Below are 23,342 nucleotides of genomic sequence, written 5' to 3'. Positions count from 1 at the left end.
CATGATGGGCGTAAAGCCGAATAAACATTTGATTGATAATAAAACATTAAAAATAATGAAACATTAAACATTTAAAAAACCTTCCATATACAAGGCTTGGGGGTTGCATAACTCCATACCCTCCAACATTTCTCTGAAGAAAAAAGGGGCGTCCTAAGGGAAAGCAGGACATTTTGGGATCAAATCTGAAACTGGGACGGCTTCTGTAAATCCGGGACTGTCTCTGGAAAATAGGGGCAGTTGGGGGGGTTGCAATTTGCGGTGCATTATACATTTGAATTTGACAGGGTTGGTTGCAAATGATGACTTTATAAAGCTTGCTTTTACTTTATCCCAACCGCCTGCACCTGTCAGGGGCTGGACTGCGGAGGAATGGTGGGGGCCTGAACCTTCCCGAGAACAGGAGGACAGTATCGATTTAGAACAGTGGTTTGCAGAAGGCCATAGTTCAGAGGCTGCAGAAGGGAAAAGCTGGGAAATATTGGAAGAAGAACAGCAGGAAGAAGAAGCCCCAGGGAGAGACAGCTGACAGACTCAGTGTCCTTGGAAAGCATTCCTGAGCCCCCCCCCCCGGACCAGGCGGGCATTGAGAGTAGTGGAACAGAGAGCTCAGAGGCAGAAGGCTCAGATTAGCCGATGCCAGGGTAGCATAAAATAGGAGACGGCCTTTATTTGGAGCTCCTTTGTTTGGAGCAATGGCATTATTTCAGGGAGACTGCATTCCTTTATATCTCTGAAAATAGGGGGTCAGCAGCAAAAGCTGCGCTGCGATCTCTTGTTAGGTAAAATACTAGGGACTGATATTTAGAAGGATAAGGCAAAGATAACCTCAAGGGTTCAACAAACAAGCAGAGGGTGACCCAGCTGCGGTCTCGAAAATCAGTTTTCTTCCGAGAGACATGCAGAGGGAATCCAGCATGGTAGCCTGTGATTATTTTTCTCCCTTAGAATTATGCAGAAAATGGAGCCGCAATTCTCGCAGAACCCCTGAGGGTTTTCAGATGCTACCTCTCAAGCGAATAATAAATATTTCCAGGACAACATAAAAAATCCCACCTATATTCAAGGGAAAGCATGTACACTCAGGAAGGTATAAACAAGGCACCCAGGTCTCTTTGGAGATGGGCGGGATGCTAGTCCTTAAGACCTGAAGCCCCTCCTGGACCCTGCAAAATGAATCCTGCACTCTTGCAAACTTCCCACTGCCCACTTTTGGAAGAGAAGTCTCTCTCTGTTGATGATGATTTGGCTGCTGCTGTTATTTTGGCCCCTGACTCAGGTGATCCTGATGGCGCTGAGACCCACCTGTGACCTGACCAGACCATTCCCAGTCCAGGAAGATTATTATATGCTGAGGGACCTGATTGTGGGGGGTAATTTACCTCTCTCCATCACCATCGTCCTCATGTTACCCTTAGAGGAATCTCCCATCAACCGGGAATCTCTTTCTCAGTAAGTCTTCCTTTGTCATTTGTGTCAATGGGCTTTCCTGGAGAAAGATGTAGTCAATCATAGAATCAGAGAGTTGGAAGAGACCCCCAGGGATCATCTAGTCCAACCCCCTGCAATGCAGGTGGCCCTCCCACCTCTGCTTAAAAACCTCCCAGGAAGGAGAGCCCACCAACTCCTTCTTTGGACACGTTTCCTGGGAAAGGAAACGCAGCAGGGCTAAGGCCGAAATTCCAGGTCCTTGTCACTCCCAAAAAGACTCTTGCCCTTACCTTGCACATAAAATCGTAGAGTTTGAAGGGACCCTGGGGATCATCTAGTCCTGCCCCCTGCAGTGCAGGAACCCTGCCTTCTTGGTAGTGGCTCCCCCCCTTCAGATGTCAAGGAGATAAGAACGACATAACTTTTAGAAGACATCTGAAGGCAGCCCTGTAACGACATTTCTGATGCTTGATATTTTACTATGTTATACATATGCTGCAAGCTGCCCAGAGTTGCTGGGGAAACCCAGCCAGCTGGGAAGAGTATAAATAATAAAATTATTATTATTATTTAACCTGGGGCTTGAACCGACGACCCTGAGATTAAAGCATATATCTCTTCAAATCATTCCCAAATGCCTATCATGTAGAAGAGGGCAAAGAACGGGTCTCCGTTGTCCATCATGATCCCAATCCTGTATACAACTAAGTATACTGCAAAAAGCAAAATTGCTACATTTGTATAATAATAATAATACTCCAAACCCATCTGAGCAATGTCTTTTATTGGGACGGGATGGGGGGGAAATTCAAATCAGATGCAAATGTAGCACAGTTATCCTTTGAGACTTCTTTGATTTCTGTATTGTGTGCCAGTAGAGAGCGACTACGCAAGCAAGGTCAGCCTCTCTCTCCTCTCCACATGGAGGAACATGTTTCCTAACTATAAATGCAGCAGGGGGGATGAGCTGCTCTCCGTCATTGGGGGCCTCAACACCAGAATCTCAAAGCCGATGGCACACATCTTGACGAACTTCAAGGTTCCTCAGGTACCTTTATTGTTTCGGGGGGGGTGTTAACTTGGGTGGGTATTGTTTAATTTGGTGGGTGGGGTTGCTTTAAATTGCTTTTAATCATAGAAGCATAGAGTTGGAAGGGACCCTGCAGATCATCTAGTCCAGTGTTTCCCAACCTTGGGCCTCCAGATGTTTTTGGCCTACAACTCCCATCATCCCTAGCTAGCAAGACCAGTGGTCAGGGATGATGGGAATTGTAGTTCAAAAACAGCTGGAGGCCCAAGGTTGGGAAACACTGACTAGTCCAACCCTCTGCAAGGCAGGAATATGCAGCTGTCCCTTATGGGGATTAATCCTGCAACTTGTGGTGTTATCAGCACCACACTGTTAACTTGGATTTTTGAATTTGTATTTGTAGGGGCTTTTGTTGAGGAGTGTATTTTTTATTAGTTTGAAGACATTAATATTAATGTTTGCTACTTTAATTATTTTTATGATGTATGTTGTGCTTTAATGTTGCAGCTTTGTGTTGTAAACATGCCCTGAGACCTACGTTTGCAGGGCAGTAGTATAATCATCATCATCATCATCATCATCATGCCAACTGCACACAAGACCCATCAGCAGGAAAGGGCATCTAAATGCACAGCTGCATGCAATTGATTTAAAACCAATGAAAAACCAATAGGGGGGATTTTGGTATGAGATATTGAAAACTGGCAGCTGCTCTCCTTGCTTTCAGGAAGGGAGCTTTTTGCAACGAGAGCTAGAGAAGCTGGGGACCGTCTGCATGCAACCAGTTGCTCCAGCCCTGAGCTCTGTTGCTTCCCTTCCCTTTCCACATTCCAACTTCTCAATATCCTCTCTGTGTTCTTTCATCTCAACCGTTCCAAAAACTCGATCCGCTTCTGGTTCTTCAGTTAGGTTTCCTGTCCTTTGACTCCATTCTGAGCGACCCAGTCCACTCCCCAAGCTTCTTCCACATCGACCCTGAACACCACATGCAGAACATGGCGTTGGTCTCCCTCCTCCTCTACTTCCAGTGGAACTGGGTTGGGATCATTGTTCTGAAAAGTGACAGAAGTGACAATTTCACCCAGAGCCTGAAAACATTATTTGCCCAGAATGACATCTGTGTAGATTTTGAAAGGAAGATCCTTCAACGGCTCTCCATATTCAGTGACATTGCAGAAGATCAGGTTGCACTAATCTTGACAGTTTTTGAGAGCAAGGCCCAGGTTGTGATCGCCGCAGGGGTCACCGATGTGCAGATCTTAATCACATTTTCCGTCTACAAGGAATACACCAACACTACATTTGGGAAGGTCTGGATCCTGACAACTGAGTGCGAACTTGCTGCAGTTGGGTATCATTATGCGTGGTTGAATGTGCAATCCTTCCATGGCGCTTTGTCCTTCACAGTCCACACAAGACACATTCCAGGATTCGACCGCTATCTTTCAGCTTTAGATCCATACCGACCCCACAGTGATGTTTTTCTCAGTGACTGGTGGGAAGTTGCGCTTGACTGTGAGGTTCTGAAACCAGGCCACACTTCACCAGACGTTGCACAGGAGAGGAGAAGCTGGAGGACCTGTCAGCCTTTGTGTCTGATGTGAGCATGACCGGCCACAGCTACAGCATCTACAATGCGGTTTCTTCTGTGGCACAGGCGTTGCATGCCCTGTACACATCTGCATTGAAACACAAAAACACAGAAGATGGAAAGAGGGCATTTCTTCTGAACCTGGAACCATGGCAGGTAACAACGGTTTCCCACCAGATCCGTCCTATTTCCTCTTGCTCCTGATTTTCTCCCAGCAGAGTTTCAGAAATCCAAGTCAACAGACCCAAGTTAGTGTGAACATCTCTTGCTGGATTGTCTTGGTCCTGCCCCTCACCCTCACAAGATGTTTTCTAAACTGTATTGTTTACATCTTCAAACGTTCTCCTGGGCCTGATGGTGCCTTTCCATTATGTGGCACTTGGAGAACAGAGGAACTAATAGTTCATGGATGGAGCTAGAGCACCGGTTCTCAACCTGTGGGTCCCCAGATGTTGTTGGACTACAACTCCCATCATCCCTGACCACTGGTCATGCTGGCTCGGAATGATGGGAGTTGTAGTCCAACAACATCTGGGGACCCACAGGTTGAGAAACACTGAGCTAGAGGGAGAGTGTGCATTTCTGTATCACCAAGACTGAGTTTTAGCTGCTAGATCTCTAAACTTTGTTTTCTACATCTGCAAGCATTGGGGTTCTCCAGGGCCTGATGCCGTTATGTGTCATGTGGAGAATGGAGGATGCTATTAGTTCATGGATGGAGCTAGAAATGATTATGTCCTTTCCTTTACTCCATCTCTGAGATGCAGGGGGAAATGGAACTCCCATTAGCTGGAATGTTTCGATCCAATCCATGGCCCCTTGCCATGGATTCCTCTGGCTCTGAGTCCGAGCCCGAGTCCCAGGCCATCACACTAACTCCACGTCTGCTTCTATCACACAGAACCATGAACATTTCACTCATGGCCAACTGCCTTCCTTTGCAGATACAACCATTCTCTCGGTGTGTTAAGTGCTGCCTGCCTGGGGGAGTTAGGAAACTCAAGGATGAGAAGCCCGTCTGCTGCTATGAGTGCATTCCTTGTCCTGAAGGGACCATTTCTAACCAAAGAGGTACATCAAGGCAGAAGACTCAAGCACCTGTAGCAGAATGGCAGGCCTGGGCTGGAGGGTCTGAGACCCTGGCTCCCTTCAACCTCAGCTGGCAGGGTCAGTGGTCAGGGATGATTAGAGCCCAGATTAGCTGAATTTATTCAGCTAATTGTATTTATATAGTTGACTACAAATCCTCTATCCTGCTGTATTTTAATAAATATAACGTTTCCCACCACTTATGGTTTCATGAGTCTTTTATAAGGGTGTCCTGGGGAATATTCAGATATGAGGTCAATATTGAAACTAGACTGTTGCATCTCTACCCTAAAAGGAACTGATACCTAAACATTTCCTGTCCATTCCAGATGCCGTCCGCTGCACGAAGTGCCCAGACGATCAACACCCAAACCAGTCTAGTATCCCCAAGAACGTCAACTTCCTTTCTTTTGAAGATAATCTCGGCTTTGCTTTAGCTTCTCTCTTTTTTTTATTTATTTATACCCCGCCCATCTGGCTGAGTTTCCCCAGCCACTCTGGGCGGCTCACAATCAAGTGTTAAAAACAGTACAGCGTTACATATTAAAAGCTTCCCTGAACAGGGCTGCCTTAAGATGTCTTCTGAATGTCAATTAATTGTTTATCTCTTTGACATCTGATGGGAGGGCGTTCCACAGGGCGGGCGCCACTACCGAGAAGGCCCTCTGCCTGGTTCCCTGTAGCCTCACTTCTCGCAATGAGGGAACCCCCAGAAGGCCCTCGGCGCTGGATCTCAGTGTCCGGGCTGAACGATGGGGGTGGAGATGCTCCTTCAGGTATACAGGACCGAGGCCGTTTAGGGCTTTAAAGGTCAACACCAGCACTTTGAATTGTGCTCGGAAACGTACTGGGAGCCAATGCAGATCTCTCAGAACCGGTGTTATGTGGTCCCGGCGGCCACTCCCAGTCAGCAGTCTAGCTGCTGCATTCTGGATTAATTGCAGTTTCCGGGTCACCTTCAAAGGCAGCCCCACATAGAGCGCATTGCAGTAGTCCAAGCGTAAGATAACTAGAGCATGCACCACTCTGACGAGACAGTCTGCGGGCAGGTAGGGTCTCAGCCTGCGTACCAGGTGGAGTTGGTAGACAGCTGCCCTGGACACAGAGTTAACCTGCGCCTCCATGGACAGCTGTGAGTCCAAAGTGACTCCCAGGCTGCACACCTGGTCCTTCAGGGGCACAGTTACCCCATTCAAGACTAGGGAATCCCCCACACCCACCCGCTCCCTGTCCCCCCAAAACAGTACTTCTGTCTTGTTTTTTTAAGAAGCGGTTTAATGACCACCTCTTTCAGGGTCTGGGAAGGCTCCCTCACAGAGAGAAGCATTCACCACCCCGCAGAGCCCATCGCCCAGCCCTTCCCGGCTCGCTTTTGTCAGCCAGGACGGGCAAGGATCAAGGAGACAGGTGGTCGGTTTCACTTGTCCAAGCAGCCTGTCCACATCCTCGGAGGTAACAGATTGGAATTGATCCCATGTAACAGGACCAGACAGAACTCTAGCACTCTCCCGCCCTGGCCCTGCTCCCACAGTGGAGTCTACCTCCTTCTGAATCTGAGCGACTTTATCTGCAAAAAACTTTGCAAAAGCATTGCAGGAGATCTTGGGGTCCCTACCAGGCCCCGGTGGTACAGGTGGTTCCGATAGATTGCGAACCACCTGAAAGAGTCTCCTGCTGCTGTTTTCTGCAGATGCAATAAGGCAGTGAAGAAGGTCCTCTTCACCATCGCCATTGCCACTTGGTAGGCTTGACGTTGAGCTCTAGCCTGTCTTGAAGCTCTTACCTTCTCCCTCTTTCTCCTCACACCTCTGTGCTGGCGATCTTCATTAAACACCGAGACGCCAATCGTCAAAGCCAACAACCGAGACCTCGCCTACCTCATCTCCCTCCTTCTCTGCTTCCTCTGCTCCTTCCTCTTCCTCACCTGTTGCCTCTGACAAACTGCTTTTAGAACTATCTTCTCCCTTGCCGTTTCTTCTGTGTTGACCAGAACTGTCCTGGTGGCTCTTGCCTTCACGGCCACCAAGCCAGGAAACAGGGCCAGAAGATTGTTGAAGGGACAAACAGCAACTTTGAGTGTCCTGGCCTGTCCAGGGCTGTTCTCTGTGCTGCCTGGCTGGTCACTTCTCCCCGTTCCCAAACTGGGACCTTCCTTCTCTACCCAGCGAGATGGTAGTGGAATGCAGGGAAGGCTTCCTTGCCATGTTTTACTCTGTCTTGGCTTACATGGGTTTCCTGGCCCTTGCCAGCTTCACAGTGGCCTTCCTAGCTAGGAAGTTGCTTGATAGTTTTAATGAAGCCAAGTTTATCACCTTCAGCATGCTGGTCTTTTGCAGCGTTTGGGTCTCCTTCGTCCCAACCTACCTGAGCACCAAAGGGAAGTTCATGGTGGCTGTGGAGGTCTTCTCCATCTTGGCCTCTGGTGCTGGTCTCCTGGCTTGCGTCTTTCTCCCCAAATGCTACATTACTCTTCTGAGACCTGATCTCAACAGCAGGAAGGAGAATCAAGGAATCTAACAATTCAATCAGTCAGTCAATCAACCAAACTTTCCTTTAAAATTGATTTATATATAATATTGGCAATATTACACAGAAGATATGGTGTTCAGTTTAACTTGTGCAGGATTTCTGGTGTATGATTTTGCATCAATCTCAGTTACAGTTTCCTAGCATAGCTCTAGCCCTCCCCTCAATTGATACTGGTTTACATGTCATTTTCCTTCACGAATTAGTGATGCTGTTATTAGCGCTGGCTCAAATTTAGGCACTGGTCTCTTGGGTTGCAAATTTCTCCCCAAATGCACCATCACTGTTCTCAGACCCGATCTCAACAACAGAGACCCGATCTCATGAGAAAAAAGAATCTAGAAAGTGAACACATCCAATTAATCAATCACAATTTTGCATTAAGAAATAATAATGATGATGATGATGATGATGATGATGATAATTACCCTGGCCACCTTCCCGGGTTGCCCCAGCCAATCTGGGCAGCTTCCAACAAATAGAAAAATATAATAAAAAATCAAAACATTAAACAGTTCCCTATAGAGTGCTGCCTTCAGATAGCTTCTAAAAGACATCAGAATTATCTATCAAGAAATACAGACAGAATTATCCCAAAGTCACTGTGCTCAGTTTTGCAGCTAGTTAACTGTGCTTACTTCCTTATTGAATATCTTTACTTCACATTAAGAGGCTCTGAAAAGTCAAATGAGGCCATCTTGTGGTCTTTGCTTATGTATGTATTGCAGTTCTGCAGAAGACAAAAATCGGTCCTGAGTTTTGTCCATTTAAACCGATACATAGAGCTCAGAGATAGTAGAATTCCATTTACACACGTATATATTACTTTCAGTTTTTCAGTTGCATCATACAAACATCAAATAAAATACAATATACTACTGTTGAACTCCCCCTCTTCCTCTTTTGTGTTTCTTTCTGCTAATATTTTTATACTGCATCTCCTTTACTTTTCCTTAGTCAATAGTTTTAACTATCAGTTCTAAATTAATCCTGCTAATGAATTTTCTTGTTTACAATGCTTTCTCAATTGAATTACATATTTCCCCTATTCTTTATTAAAAGTAGCTTCTTCCTGGTTTCTGATTCTTTCTGTAAGTTTTGCCATTTCAGCACAACCCAGTCTTCCTTGGTTGGAACTGCATCTTAATAAATAATAATAATAATAATAATAATACATTTATATCCCAGCCGAAGCCGGGCTCAGAGTGGCTAATAACAGTAAAATAATACAACATTCTAAAATCATTACATTATAAAATCAGTTCAAATCAGATTCATGGCAACGATTGGGCTAGAGTTCTGTGAGGATTGCCAAAGGAGGGGGTCAGGCTGTGCCCTGGCCAAAGGCCTGGCGGAATAGCTCTGGCTTGCAGGCCCTGCGGAAAGATGTCAAGTCCTGCAGGGCCCTGGTCTTTTGTGAGAGAGTGTTCCACCAGGCCGGAGCTATGGCCAAAAAATTAGCCCTGGCTCTGGTCAAGGCCAGTCTAATCTCCCTGGGGCCAGGAATCTTCAGGGTGTTGTTATTTGCAGACCGTAAGGTCCTCCATGGGACATACCAGGAGAGGTGGTCCCGTAGGTACGAGGGTCCTAGGCCGTATAGGGCTTTAAAGGTTAAAACCAGCACCTTAAATCTGACCCTGTACTCCACTGGGAGCCAGTGCAGCTGGTATAGCACCGGATGAATGTGATCTCGCAGTGAAGACCCCGTAAGGAGTCTTGCCGTGGCATTCTGCACCCGCTGGAGTTTCTGGGTCAGTCTCAAGGGCAGCCCCACGTAGAGCGAGTTACAATAATCCAGGCTGGAGGTGACCGTTGCGTGGATCACAGTGTCTAGGTCAGGGCGAGAGAGGTAAGGAGCCAACTGCTTAGCTTGGCAGAGATGAAAAAATGTCGCCTTCGTTATAGCTGCAATCTGCGCCTCCATGGAAAGGGAGGTGTCGAAGATTACACCCAAACTCTTAACGGACGGTCTTCCCCATCTTGGCCTCTGGTGCTGGTCTCCTGGCTTGCATCTTTCTCCCCAAATGCTACATTATTCTTCTGAAGCCCAACCTCAACAGCAGAGAGCATCTAAGGAGGAAAAAATAATTAGGAAATTGAACACCTTGACGTTATCCAATAAACAAACCACAAGGAAGGTAGCCATATCATCCTGTTGTTAATGTTCACTCTCCTTGGGAGATACCTGCAAGAAAAGTTGGAAGGATCTTCATCAGGGTGGGAGGCTGGGAGAAGAGGTGGGCACCCAGGTGAGAGCTGGGGGAGTCTGCTTTTCTATGTGTGGATAAATGATAAGATATGCACTACATAAATCTGATAAAGGGTCTTTTTAGTTACCCTTTTTCTATTCTTTCCCCTCTTTTTCTTTTCTATACAATTGTGTTTTGCATTTTCTTATAAATGAGCTTGAATTTTATTGTTTAATGTGTAAAAAAACACCTTTCAATAAAATTGTTATAGCAAACATGGGCAATGCCCCTCCATATTTTCAGACAGGAACTCCTCCTGGAAGGTGAACCTGAGACCTTCTGCATGCAAAGTGGGCACTCAGATATTGAACTATGGACCTTTCTATTAAAAAGCAAAGTTACGATTCTAGTCCCTTTGATTTGAATGAATAGCTTCAATAGGCTTGCCAGGAGAGTGGTCCATCCAGGCTGGTATGGCCTACAGCGAAATTTCCATGATTCCAGAAAACATGTTTGTCATTTTCTCCTAAGATGGTGCAAAAAGAACTTACAGTATGAATTCTCTTCTCTCCCTGAAATTATCACAATAACAGTCATTCCTGCTGAACCTCTGGAGGTTTACACCCATCGAGTCAACAATAAAGCAAAATACAGGACAAAACAGTCTTGTGATAAGAAAAATGATCATGTTGAGCTACTCCATTTTATGCCTGAGTATTGATCTCTCTGACTGAAATTGGTAGTTTTCAAATCAGGTTCTGCAAAGGTGCAATTGTTGTTTCAAGGGGAATATAATATCTCTCTGAGCTGCGGATGATTCGGTTGCTGCTCTTGTCCTGGCTCCTGCCTCAAGGCAGCTGCTTGATGAAGAGGACAGAGACACGATCCATGAAGCCCTTTCGACTCTACGAAAACTTCCATAGGGAGGGAGATCTCGTTGTGGGTGGGAATTTACCCCTGTTCAGGGCCGTGGTCAAAGACCCATCCTTTAAAGAGTATTCCAGAGAACAGGACCATCCTGATTTAAAGTAAGTATTCCGACAGGTAGGGCTCTGAGTTGGAAACTGGGTTGCTTTCCCTGCCCCCCCCCCCCAACTGAAATGCTGTTCATCTTTCTTGTGCAATCTGGGGACGTCCTATGCTAGGGCAGGAGTGGGGTGGGATCTGCTGTGGAGGTTGAAAGGAGTAAAATATCTCTACAGCAATTTGCTGTATATTCTCTCTCCCAATTTCACCATTCCATTTAGTGCTTTGCATCCAGTTGCTTCCTTATTGTTCAACATCACTGTTAATTTTGTGAGATTTAAATGTTTCTCTCTCTTCCCAGTTAAACCCATTTCCATGATTTTCTGGGGTTCTTCCAATATATTATTATTATTATTATTATTATTATTATTATTATTATTATTATTATATTTATACCCTGCCCAACTAGTTGGGATGCCCCAGCCACTCTGGGTGGCTTCCAACATACAGTGGTACCTCTGGATCTGTTCCGGATCTGTTCCGGAGCCCCATTTGCATCCAGAAGCGAACGCAATCCGTGTGCGCGGGTCGCGATTCGCCACTTCTGTGCATGCGCATGATATCATTTTGACCATCTGCGCATGCGCGAGTGGCAAAACCTGGAAGTAACACGCTCCGTCACTTCCGTGTCGCCACAGCGCGCAACCCGCAAATACTTATCAACTCGAAGTATGACTGGATATCAAAACATAATATAACATCAAACATTGAGAACTTCCTGATACAGGGCTCAACTTTTCTATCGTTCCACCCATAACCATTTTACTCCCATTGCAGGCTTGTCCCCAAAAACTACCAGTACATCCTGGCCTTGCAGTTTGCTATCAAAGAGATCAACGAGGACCGGACTCTCCTCCCCAATGTCACTCTGGGTTCCCGTATCTACACAGAATGCAATTTTGCAAGCAAGACCATGGAGGCCACGCTGTCTCTGCTCTCCACGCGGAGACAAATGGTGCCTAACTACAAGTGCGACAGTCGGGACCAGCTGCTGTCTGTCATTGGGAGCCTAGACGCCACGACTTCAAGACAGATGGCAGCCATCCTGGGCTCCTTCAAGATCCCGCAGGTGAGGAGAGCCACTTGCAGATGCTATAAAGATACGAAAACCCATTCTCTGTAAATTGCTTCTGTTATAATGCCTGGATAGCTCAGTTGGATAGAGCGTGGTGCTGGGAACGCCAAGGTTGCAGGTTTGATGCCTGCATGGGGCAGCTGCATATTCCTGCATTGCAGGGGGTGGACTGGATGATCCTCAGGGGTCCCTTCCAACTCCACCATTCTATCACTGTGATGGTTAGCGATCAGTTTGGTCTTCTGCCTTCAAGCGCCTCATTAAGCTGTTGGCAATGAATCATGACCAGATATGGTCCGATTGATCCTAATGCCCACTTACCCATTCCCTTAGCTTATCTCATTTTTAATCCATTTTTATCCCTTAGTTTCTTTCTCCAGCCCAATGAATGAATGTCCTGATTATACTCCCATTGCATATTACTGGTGGTATTATTCCACCTCTCTCTGTGAGAGAAGAGTTCTTTTAGAAAGAAAGTGAAGAACTCCTGCCCCCAAATTTACTCCCCCCCCTCAATTTATTGTGCAGAGCCAAAGTTTACAGCATAGAAAGTTTGCAGCATAAAATTTTAACATTAGAGAGCATTAACATATCTTGAACAGAGCTTTTAGCTGCCAGAGCAAATTTGGCTACAGTTGACAAAGTTTACTCACCTGTTGCAGTTTCCTAAACTACAGTCATACCTCAGGTTGAATGTGCTTCAGGCTGAGCGCTTTTGGGTTGCGCTCCACAGCAACCCGGAAGTAACGGAGCACATTACGTCCGGGTTTCGCTGCTTGCGCATGCGCATACGCTCAAAATGACGTCACGCGCATGCACGGAAGTGGCAAAACACGACCCGCACACGCGCAGACGCACCGTTGCATCTTATGTTCCATTCAAGATGCGAACGGGGCTCCGGAACAGATCCCGTTCACATCCTGAGGTACCACTGTACCATGTTGACCCAGATAATAGTTTCATTCAAACTTTAGACACATGGAGGAAGAGGAAATGACAGGGTGAAAAATATGGAAGCATTATGTTCAATAAAAATTATATCGGGGGGGGGGTATTATTGCATTATGCAAAGTCCAGAGAATCCAGAGTCCTGCATTCTCAAAAGGACAACTTCAGTCGGTGCTGAAAGTGAATTTTGGGAGACATGCTACGTTTAAGGTTGGCATTTTGCTTAGGCTTTATTGGAAACTGCAAGTAACTCCTTGAAAGCCCTGTTTTTATGATGAACTTTTTATAGACAGAGGCCTTTTGTGGATGACTTAAAAAATATTACAGCCAAATGAAATTGTGGGGAGCATTTGAGATAAAAGCAGCAGAAATGACAAAATAATTGCAATAGGGATGCTTTGTAATGTTTAATGTTTTTATATATGTTGGAAGCTGCCCAGTCAGATGGGCAGGGAAGAAGAAGAAGAGGAAGAAGAGGAAGATACTTTTTGTAATAAAGATTGAATGCAGTAGAAAAGGTTTGAGTAAAGACACTGTGGAGGTGCTGCTTCTGGTGAAAATGCTCAAAAAATGTAATAAAAATTTGTGTGTGTATAGTTTTGATGGAGGACAGGGTGGCAGGAACTGAGAGACCTAGAAGGCATCACGGAACGTTCACATTATGTCTCAAAGGTCACTTTCAAAGCACAGTTCTTGCTCTTTTCAGCTGGGTTATGGCTCCTTTAACTCTGACAAGGAAGATGAAACGGTACCATCGTCTTTTTGCCGCATTGACCCCAACCAAGTCCTCCAGTACAGGGGTTTAGTCCAGTTACTCCTGTATTTCCACTGGAATTGGATTGGACTCCTTGCTCCGGAGGAGAGCAGTGGCGAAAACTTCATCCAGACTCTGACACCCCTCCTAACCCAGAACGATATCTGCGTGGCGTTTGCCAGAAGGGTCATTCCAGAAACGGTGGCTTTTCTGCAGCATGGAAAAATATGGATGAAACACATTTCGGATCTTTTCAAGAGCGACGTCCAGGTGGTGATTGTCTTTTTGGACTCCAACACCTTGCGGAACCTATTGGGTCCCATGTCCGTCATGAAAAAGCTCAACAAGATCTCAGCTAGGAAAGTTTGGGTCCTGACAGCCCAGTGGGATTTCGTCACTGAGGGGTCCCAGAAGCAATGGAAGGGGCTGAAATCTTTCCATGGGGCCCTTTCCTTCCAAATCCACTCCAAGGAAGTGCCAGGATTCGCCCAGTTTCTCTCAGAGTTAGATCCACACCAGCCACAGGCAGATGCCTTCCTCTGTCGCTGGTGGAGAGTTTTGTTTGACTGTGAGTTTCTGGGATCAGGCCTCATACCTTCACGGAGCAAGAGAAAATGCACAGGAGAGGAAAAACTAGAGGACCTGCCGGCCTTCGTGTTCTCAGTGACCATGACTGGCCACAGTTACAGCATCTACAACGCCGTTCATTCCGTGGCCCACGCATTGCATGACACCAGGCACTCCCCGGGAACCAACCATGCAGTGATGGGAGGTGTCAACCGTCTTCCAAAACTCCAGCCATGGCAGGTAATGTCCTCGCGCTGCCTAGTTTGGTGACTTGATTGGAGCAGCAAGAATGTTGCAGAAGCTGCAACAGAGATGAGGAACCTCAGGTCTAGGGCTGCGTGTGACCCATCTGGGTTCTCTTTCTGGTCCTCAGAACTCCTCAGTAGGGCTGGACAAGATTTAGTTTTCAACTTCAGGATATACAGTTATATATCACAATGTCTGAAATAAGGATGGAGCTGCTTTTAAACTTTGTGATATATCACCAGCTAAGCATTGCGATATATTGATATAGACTGTCCTCCTTAACAGTCACCCAGCTTTAAGGTGACGGGGAGAAAGTTGCAGGAAAGGACCATGTTGCCACGTGTGCCCTGTGCTGTGTTTCTTGCTTTCCTTCCCCACAAGGACAAAATATGGCTGCTTCTGATCTTCATCTGGTTTTGCCTTCTCCTTGTCCCTCACCCACCCACCCATGCGCACTCTAATTTTGGGAAAGGCAGGCTGGGGCTGCCATGCGGGGCCCTGCAGAGCAGTGGAGCTGCTTGGGTTCCCATCAATGCATGCGCTCCCACTTACATGAGCACCAAAAATGGTGCCGGAATGGGGAAATCCCAACTTACTGTAACAGAACCTCTGTGTAAGGGAGTTCTACCAGGAAACTGCAGAAATAATGTGGCTGGTCAAGGGAGCCATGGACTCAAAAAGGTCGGAAACCAGTGGATCCAAGGGAGCCAGACCAACAACCCCCCCTCCCCGTTTTCTGAGTGTCTCTTCCATTTCAGATTCTTGCCGCTTTGAGGAAGACTCGGTTTAACAACAGCGCTGGGGACGAAGTCTCCTTTTCTGAACATGGCAGGAGACCAGCTGGCTTTGATATCCTGAACTGGGCCTTCTTCCCCAATGACTCTTGTGCTGTTGTGGAAGTTGGAGGTCTGGATCCTCAGGCTCCGCCAGGCGAGGACTTCAGCATCAACCCAGACACCATTGTGTGGAATTCCCAGGTGGGGCAAAATGAGGGCATAAGTTCAAGGCCAGCACAAGAGTTGGCTCCCATCTCTCTGCAGCCATCACTACCTGCCCTTTCTTTCATGGTGGGATCAGTGGGGAAATTAGGATCTCTCCTAGAACCATAGAATCATAGAGTTGGAAGAGACCACAAGGGCCATCGAGTCCAACCCCCTGCCAAGCAGGAAACACCATCAGAGCACTCCTGACATAAGGTTGTCAAGCCTCTGCTTAAAGACCTCCAAAGAAGGAGACTCCACCACACTCCTTGGCAGCAAATTCCACTGTCGAACAGCTCTTACTGTCAGGAAGTTCTTCCTAATGTTTAGGTGGAATCTTCTTTCTTGTAGTTTGGATCCATTGCTCCGTGTCCGCTTCTCTGGAGCAGCAGAAAACAACCTTTCTCCCTCCTCTATGTGACATCCTTTTATATATTTGAACATGGCTATCATATCACCCCTTAACCTCCTCTTCTCCAGGCTAAACATGCCCAGCTCCCTTAGCCGTTCCTCATAAGGCATCGTTTCCAGGCCTTTGACCATTTTGGTTGCCCTCCTCTGGACACGTTCCAGTTTGTCAGTGTCCTTCTTGAACTGTGGTGCCCAGAACTGGACACAGTACTCCAGGTGAGGTCTGACCAGAGCAGAATACAGTGGCACTATTACTTCCCTTGATCTAGATGCTATACTCCTATGGATGCAGCCCAGAATTGCATTGGCTTTTTTAGCTGCCGCGTCACACTGTTGGCTCATGTCAAGTTTGTGGTCAACCAAGACTCCTAGATCCTTTTCACATGTACTGCTCTCAAGCCAGGTGTCACCCATCTTGTATTTGTGCCTCTCATTTTTTTTGCCCAAGTGCAATACTTTACATTTCTCCCTATTAAAATTCATCTTGTTTGTTTTGGCCCAGTTCTCTAATCTGTCAAGGTCGTTTTGAAGTGTGATCCTGTCCTCTGGGGTGTTAGCCACCCCTCCCAGTTTGGTGTCATCTGCAAATTTGATCAGGATGCCCTTGAGTCCATCATCCAAGTCGTTGATAAAGATGTTGAATAAGACCGGGCCCAAGACAGAACCCTGTGGCACCCCACTAGTCACTCTTCTCCAGGATGAAGAGGAACCATTGATGAGCACCCTTTGGGTTCGGTCAGTCAGCCAGTTACAAATCCACTGAGTGGTAGCATAGTCAAGACCGCATTTTACCAGCTTCTTTACAAGAATATCATGGGGCACCTTGTCAAATGCCTTGCTGAAATCAAGGTAGGCTACATCCACTGCGTTCCCTTCATCTACCAGGCTTGTAATTCTGTCAAAAAACGAGATCAGGTTCGTCTGACATGACTTATTTTTCAGAAATCCATGCTGACTATTGGTAATCACAGCATTCCTTTCTAGGTGCTCACAGACTGTTTGCTTAATGATCTGCTCCAGAATCTTCCCTGGTATTGATGTCAGACTGACTGGGCGGTAATTATTTGGGTCCTCTCTTTTCCCCTTTTTGAAAATAGGGACAACATTTGCCCTCCTCCAGTCTGCCGGGACTTCGCCTGTTCTCCAGGAATTCTCAAAGATGAGTGCCAGTGGTTCTGAGATCACATCTGCCAGTTCTTTTAATACTCTTGGATGCAGTTCATCTGGCCCTGGAGACTTGAATACATCTAAACTAGCCAAGTATTCTTGTACTATCTCCTTAGTTATTCTGGGCTGTGTTTCCTCTGCTGAATCATTTGCTCCAAATTCTTCAGGTTGGGCATTGTTTTCTTTATTGGAGAAGACTGAGGCAAAGAAGGCATTGAGGAGTTCAGCCCTTTCTGTGTCCCCTGTTTGCATTTCACCATCTTCTCCTCTGAGTGACCCCACTGTTTCTTTGTTCTTCCTTTTGCTACGAACATACCCATAAAAGCCTTTTTTGTTGCTTTTAACCTCTCTAGCAAGCCTGAGTTCATTCTGTGCTTTAGCTTTTCTGACTTTGTGTCTACACGTGCTGGTTATTTGTTTGAATTCCTCTTTGGTGGTTTCCCCCCTTTTCCATTTTTTGTACACATCCTTTTTTAATCTTAACTCAGTTAAAAGTTCTTTAGATAGCCACCCTGGCTTCTTTAGGCACCTTCCATGTTTCCGTCTCATTGGTATTGCCTGAAGTTGTGCTTTTACTATCTCCCTCTTAACAAACTCCCAGCCATCATGAACTCCCTTTCCTTTTAGTATTACTGTCCATGGGATCTCACCCAGCACTTCCCTAAGTTTTATGAAGTCGGCTTTCTTAAAGTCACGAAATTGAGTCCTAGTCTGCTTGGCTGCTCCTTTCCGCTGTATAGTAAACTTCAGAAGAGCATGATCACTCGCGCCTAATGATCCTTCCACTTCTACCCCACTAACCAGGTCATCAACATTGGTTAGGACCAGATCTAAAATGGCTGTTCCTCTTGTTGCTTCTCCCACTTTCTGGACAACGAAGTTGTCTGCAAGGCCAGTGAGGAATCTGTTTGACCTTATGCTCTTGGCTGAGTTTGACATCCAGCAAATATCCGGGTAATTGAAGTCCCCCATTACTACTATCTCCCTTTCTTTTGGATGCTTGGCCATCTGTTCCAGGAAGGCATCATCTATGTCCTCCGTTTGGCTTGGGGATCTATAGTAAACTCCCACAATGAGGTCACTGTTATTCTTCTCTCCCTTAATTTTGACCCAAATGCTCTCACTTTGGCTTTGAGGTTCTAAATCTTGGATCTCTTCACAGGTATACACATCCCTGACATATAACGCCACTCCTCCTCCTTTCTTGTCTGGTCTGTTTCTCTGAAATAGATTGTATCCCTCCATTATTACATTCCAATCGTGGGACTTATCCCACCAGGTTTCAGTGATGCCTATTATGTCATATTCCTTCCACCCCACATCTGCACACTGCATTGTGGGGGTGCTGTTCCCCAGACCTGATCAAACCACAGTCTCATTTAGTCTTGAAATGTGGACTACATTTGATGAAACTTGATCTGAGTCTTCATTTTTGCAATATTTAAAGAAACTGCAAAGTTCTGAAATGGATCTGGCACTCCCAAGCTGGTTGTCTCTCTCCATCAATAGGGAATCTCCCATCACCTCTTCCAAGTCCTGTTTAGTTTTGGGGGTTTCTTAAAATCTATTTAATCAAAGCAAAGCAGTCTTGGTCCACAATGTCCCCCTAAATGATTCATTTCTTCTATGAGCCTCAGTTTTTGTGGTTCCCTATAACCTGCAGAGGTATGGAAGAGATTTGGACCACTCAAGTAGATAAATCCCTCCAAGGCCTTTTTCACTGCAAGACAAACATTGACCTTGTGCAGCAATTTCACTCTTCCCTTTCAGGAGATCCCATTTGCCAGGTGTGTGAAGAGATGTCCTCCAGGGCAGAGCAGAAGAGTCCCAGAGGAGAAGCCGGTTTGCTGCTATGAATGCATTTCTTGCCCAGAAGGGACCTTTTCTAACCAGACAGGTATCTCAAATCTAGAAGCCCGTATTGAGGTGCAGAAGTTGTTAGGAGAAGGGTGGCTTGTGGAGACAGAGAGAAATCCTGGATGAGGAGAAGTGGGGAAATCCCCTGCAACTTGGATTTGGGTTTATAGTTCTACCTGTTCACAAAGATGCCGTGAATTTGGGGCAAAAGATTCCTACATTGCAGAGGTTTGACTAGATGGCTTTTGGGGTCCCTTCCAACTCTAAAGTATTCATCAGAATAGTTATCAATAGTTTAATAAGTTCTAAATCGTTGATAATTATGAGAAACTGTTCCATATTTTCATAGCCTCTGTTTTAATAAACATGCATACATTTTAAAAGCATGTTGAAATGGGGTAGGTGGGTATTGGGTTGTTCTTGTTTTTATTTTGGTTATGTATTTTGTGTTTTTATATTGTGATTTTATCCTGTGAACCGCCCTAGGACCTGCGGGTATAGGGTGGTATACAATTTATTATTATTATTATTATTATTATTATTATTATTATTATTATTATTGGTGATGATGAACCCAGATTAAACAGTTCACATCAAGACATGTTTCCGTAGCTGTGGTTAAAGACTTGGCTAATTGGGGTTTTAATCTGATCCTGTGATCCAAAACAGAATTGTCTGTCTACCCCTCTCCCCCCCCCCCCAGTGTGCTGAGGAGGGCTGCACTAAGGAGGAATGGTGGGAGGCTCCCCCCCCCCACTCCTGATCAGGATCCTGAATCTTCCCAGGAGAAGGGAAGTAGTATAGATTTGGAACAGCGGTTTGCAGAGGGACATAGTTCAGAAGGCAGAAGCTAGGAAATACTGAATGGGGAACAGCTAGGAGAAGAAGCACTGGGAGAGAGAGAGAGAGAGAGTTTTAACAGATTCGCTGTCTCTGGAAAGCATTCATCCGCTCAGCCCAAGGTCAAGAAGAGCTGGTAAGGAGGCAGCACAGAAAGCACAGTGGTTACGAGATCAGGTTACAAGACGCGGGAGTGACGGGGGTGACTACGGAGGAAGTGGGTGGAATTCTTAACTGGGAGCACTGCCATCCCTAGGAAATGGATTCTTTGTTCTCTCGCTGTGATCATTAAAGTTTCTAACTGGTAAGAAGGCTCCTTTTCCTTTGTTCTGCTTATCTACTGCCAAAGAGGGGAGGAAGCCAATTCCCTGACACCTGACAGAGTGGCAACCACAGTCGAAAACATAAATGGCACATGTGATATATTTCAATAGTGTTTCCTTATGCCAGATGCCACTCAGTGTACCAGCTGCCCTGAAGACCAGTGCCCAAACAAGGACGGTGACCAGTGCCTGCTGAAGAAGATCAACTTCCTTCCATACCAAGAGACTGGGGGTGTTCTTTTAGCTTCCCTTGCCCTCTTCCTCTCTCTGATCACACTTCTCATGCTGGCGACCTTCATCAAACAACGGGACACACCAATCGTCAAAGCCAACAACCGCAGCCTCACCTACGTCCTCCTCGTCTCCCTCCTGCTCTGCTTCCTCTGCTCCTTCCTCTTCATCGGTCGACCCAGGAAGGTCACTTGTCTTCTCCGACAAACTACTTTTGGCATCGTCTTCTCTGTTGCCATTTCTTCCGTCCTGGCAAAGACCATCACGGTGGTCCTGGCTTTCATGGCCACCAAGCCGGGAAACATGGCAAGAAAACTGTTGGCGAGACAACCAGCAAATTCTATTGTTCTGATCTGCCCCCTCATCCAAACTGCTATTTGTGTTGTTTGGCTGGCAACCTCTCCCCCATTTCCAAACCTGGACTTCCATTCCATAGCTGGAGAGATTGTAGTGGAATGTAATGAAGGTTCAGTCACCATGTTTTATAATGTCCTGAGTTTCATGGGTTTCCTGGCCCTCGCCAGCTTCACGGTGGCCTTCCTAGCTAGGAAGTTGCCTGATAGTTTTAATGAAGCCAAGTTTATCACCTTCAGCATGCTGGTCTTTTGCAGCGTTTGGGTCTCCTTCGTCCCAACCTACTTGAGCACCAAAGGGAAGATCATGGTGGCTGTGGAGATCTTCTCCATCCTGGCCTCTGGTGCTGGTCTCCTGGCTTGCATCTTTCTTCCCAAATGCTACATCATTCTTCTGAAGCCCAACCTCAACAGCAGAGAATATCTAATGAGGAAAACGGGAATCTAACCCACTTCAATCTTCCCTGCAAGTTAAATTTTCACAAAATTGTAGGATGTAAAACTTATAGCAGTCAAGTACAACACTCCTACAGTGGACATGTTAGGGGATGTTTTGTCCCACTCAGGAGAAGACTTCCTGTTTCCTCCTGAGCTGGGACAGACTTGAAGAGGGTGCGGTCTGTTGTACTAGCATAGAGGAGCCCACAGCCTCCATGTTTGGATGAGTGTGTGTTCTCCATTGTGTATGTTGCTGTGTGTTTGGAGAAGTGACTCCTTAGTCACAGTCACTTGGGACTAACTTCTTTATGGAATAGTTCTAGTTGTTATGTAACCTAAGCCTGCCTTCAGAGATATGTCTGTGAACCTGAATGAATCTGTGAGTAAACTACTTTTATATTAAGTTTAATCAGATTCTCATGTCTATTCTTTTTAAGAGGGAGTAGAAGGGATTTCACCAGGAATCTTAAGTAGTGAAGCTCTGACAAGCCAGCAACAAGCTATCCACTGTGTAATTTAAAAAGGGGGATGTTTGGAACTCTCCTAGAATATGGAACTTGCTAGCACAAGTTAGGAAGGATATGATTAAATAATATATCCTCTCCTGCCTTCCTAATCATCCCCACAAAAATGAATCACAGTTTCCTAGTTATCAGTACAAACTCTCCCGTCAAATTCTGCAGTTGGCAATGAGAGCAGATTTGTTACTTTCCAAAAGTCTAAGCAATTGTCTGTATTTCCCCCAAATATCCTTTTTCTCTCAATCAATAAAAACTGTGAAAAACCAGAGAGAATTGTGCCATTCTATTCCAGTGTTGAAGTTGCTGTGTCTTCTCCCTTCCTTGGAGGTGGGCCATCTGGCATGGGCGGTTTTGGGGTTGGGCTGAATGACTCTAGAGGGACCTTCCAACCCTACAATCCTATGGTTGGCTCTCTCCCCACCCATCGCTTCTTCCCCTGGGCAGTGGGGGATGCCCGTCTCTGAAAACCTAGCTGTGTCCCCTTCTCCAAAGGAATAATATATTCTGCTCCAGTGCTAGATTCCACAGAGAAAGGCTGGAGGTTGCCAGACCACAGAGAGTTCCCAGTGAGACAGTTGCTGCAAGCGAGGTTGGGAGCTAGCAGAAGCCTTTTATCCCTCTGGGTCCAGACTAAGTCCTCCAGGCTCTACCCCTGTGGGTCAGGGTCAACCCTGTGACCTGAAGATGCTCCTCCATCCCAGAGCCTCCCTTCTGGGACAATTCCAGGCTGGTGATGGGTAGTGGGAGGCACCTGGTTCTTCAAACTCAAGAGAAGGTGCCTGTGAAGGTCCAGGCCTTGGCCATATAGGCCCTGCGGGGGGGGGGGGCGTGGAGGTTCTTCCGTTTCTGAAAGGTGGCTTGAGTTGCCTCTAGAGCGGCCCTTTTAAGGACAGCTTGCAGGAGCAGTAAGTTAAAAAGTTCAGGGGAGCACGTTTCTACCTGACGGAATGCTGGGTACCAAAATTGATTATAACTGTGCAGTGTATTATTTGCATGTGTGTGTTGGGTCAACTTAGCCCCATCGATTCGGATGCTGTCAGTGGGTTCTTGTTATTATCTTGTTGGGCTGTGTGTGTATGAAAGAGGAGCCACCCCAGGGGGAAGGCGTCCTCTGTTATTTGTCCCCGTGTCAGTTTCAGTCTGTTGGTTAGTTTTTGTAGTACAGCTGTTATCCATACAGTTTGGTACCAGTGGTCCATGTTCATTCCAGATAGATCTCTCTAGTTTCCAGTAGGGTTATAACTTTTTTTACAACCTGCTGTTCCTGAAGCTTAATTAGATAAACTTTTGCCTAAAAACAAAGGAATGAACTGTCATTTCCAAATCTTTTGAAAAAAAAGTCACCCCAAAATCCACAAATCATTTTTCGTATATGTAACTGTTGAATTTGCAAATTTTCTAATACTTGCACAAAGTGTTATACATTGTACATCCCCTCTTATTGCTTAGAATAAATCAAGCCTTGGTTTCTGCTTCAAGCACCATAAATTTCCCACATCAGTTTGGTTGCGTGTTCTGTGCACAGATGGGATCTGGATGGCTCCCACTTCCAGGGCTTCTCCAAGACAGTTTTAGGTAGTTTCAGACAGCTGTAAAAGTTCCAAACAGTTCCTTGAAGTTTTTAAAAGTGTTCATACTTATGAGTAGTGAGGTTATATATACAGTGATTCCAATTTTTCATTTTGGGGTGACCATTTTTCACAACTGAGAAGAATTAGTCCATTTTTCTGTGTTTCTAAGCAAAACTTC

The 23,342-nt window shown here is 46.0% G+C and overlaps 1 protein-coding gene across 3 annotated transcripts; it reads left to right on the top strand.

Annotated features, from left to right (window-relative positions):
* Positions 1–9,925: 9,925 nt before the first annotated feature.
* Positions 9,926–21,481, top strand: LOC309332848 (vomeronasal type-2 receptor 26-like). 3 transcript variants are annotated; one of them, XM_081846107.1, is made up of 6 exons: positions 9,926–10,884; positions 11,660–11,951; positions 13,612–14,466; positions 15,231–15,449; positions 18,804–18,927; positions 20,178–21,481. In XM_081846107.1, the coding sequence occupies exons 1-6, from the start codon at positions 10,670–10,672 to the stop codon at positions 21,080–21,082; spliced, it is 2,610 nt and encodes an 869-aa protein (XP_081702233.1). In that variant the 5' UTR covers positions 9,926–10,669; the 3' UTR covers positions 21,083–21,481. The 3 variants fall into 3 exon arrangements, with proteins under 3 accessions (XP_081702233.1, XP_081702232.1, XP_081702234.1); XM_081846106.1 differs by having other exon boundaries at positions 18,801–18,927; XM_081846108.1 differs by lacking the exon at positions 15,231–15,449 and having other exon boundaries at positions 18,801–18,927.
* Positions 21,482–23,342: the final 1,861 nt, after the last annotated feature.

The sequence above is a fragment of the Podarcis erhardii genome, assembly GCF_964252035.2.
Source record: "Podarcis erhardii genome assembly, chromosome: 18".
NCBI classification, from domain to species: Eukaryota; Metazoa; Chordata; class Lepidosauria; order Squamata; family Lacertidae; genus Podarcis; species Podarcis erhardii.
This window is presented reverse-complemented; position numbering and strand designations above follow the sequence as displayed.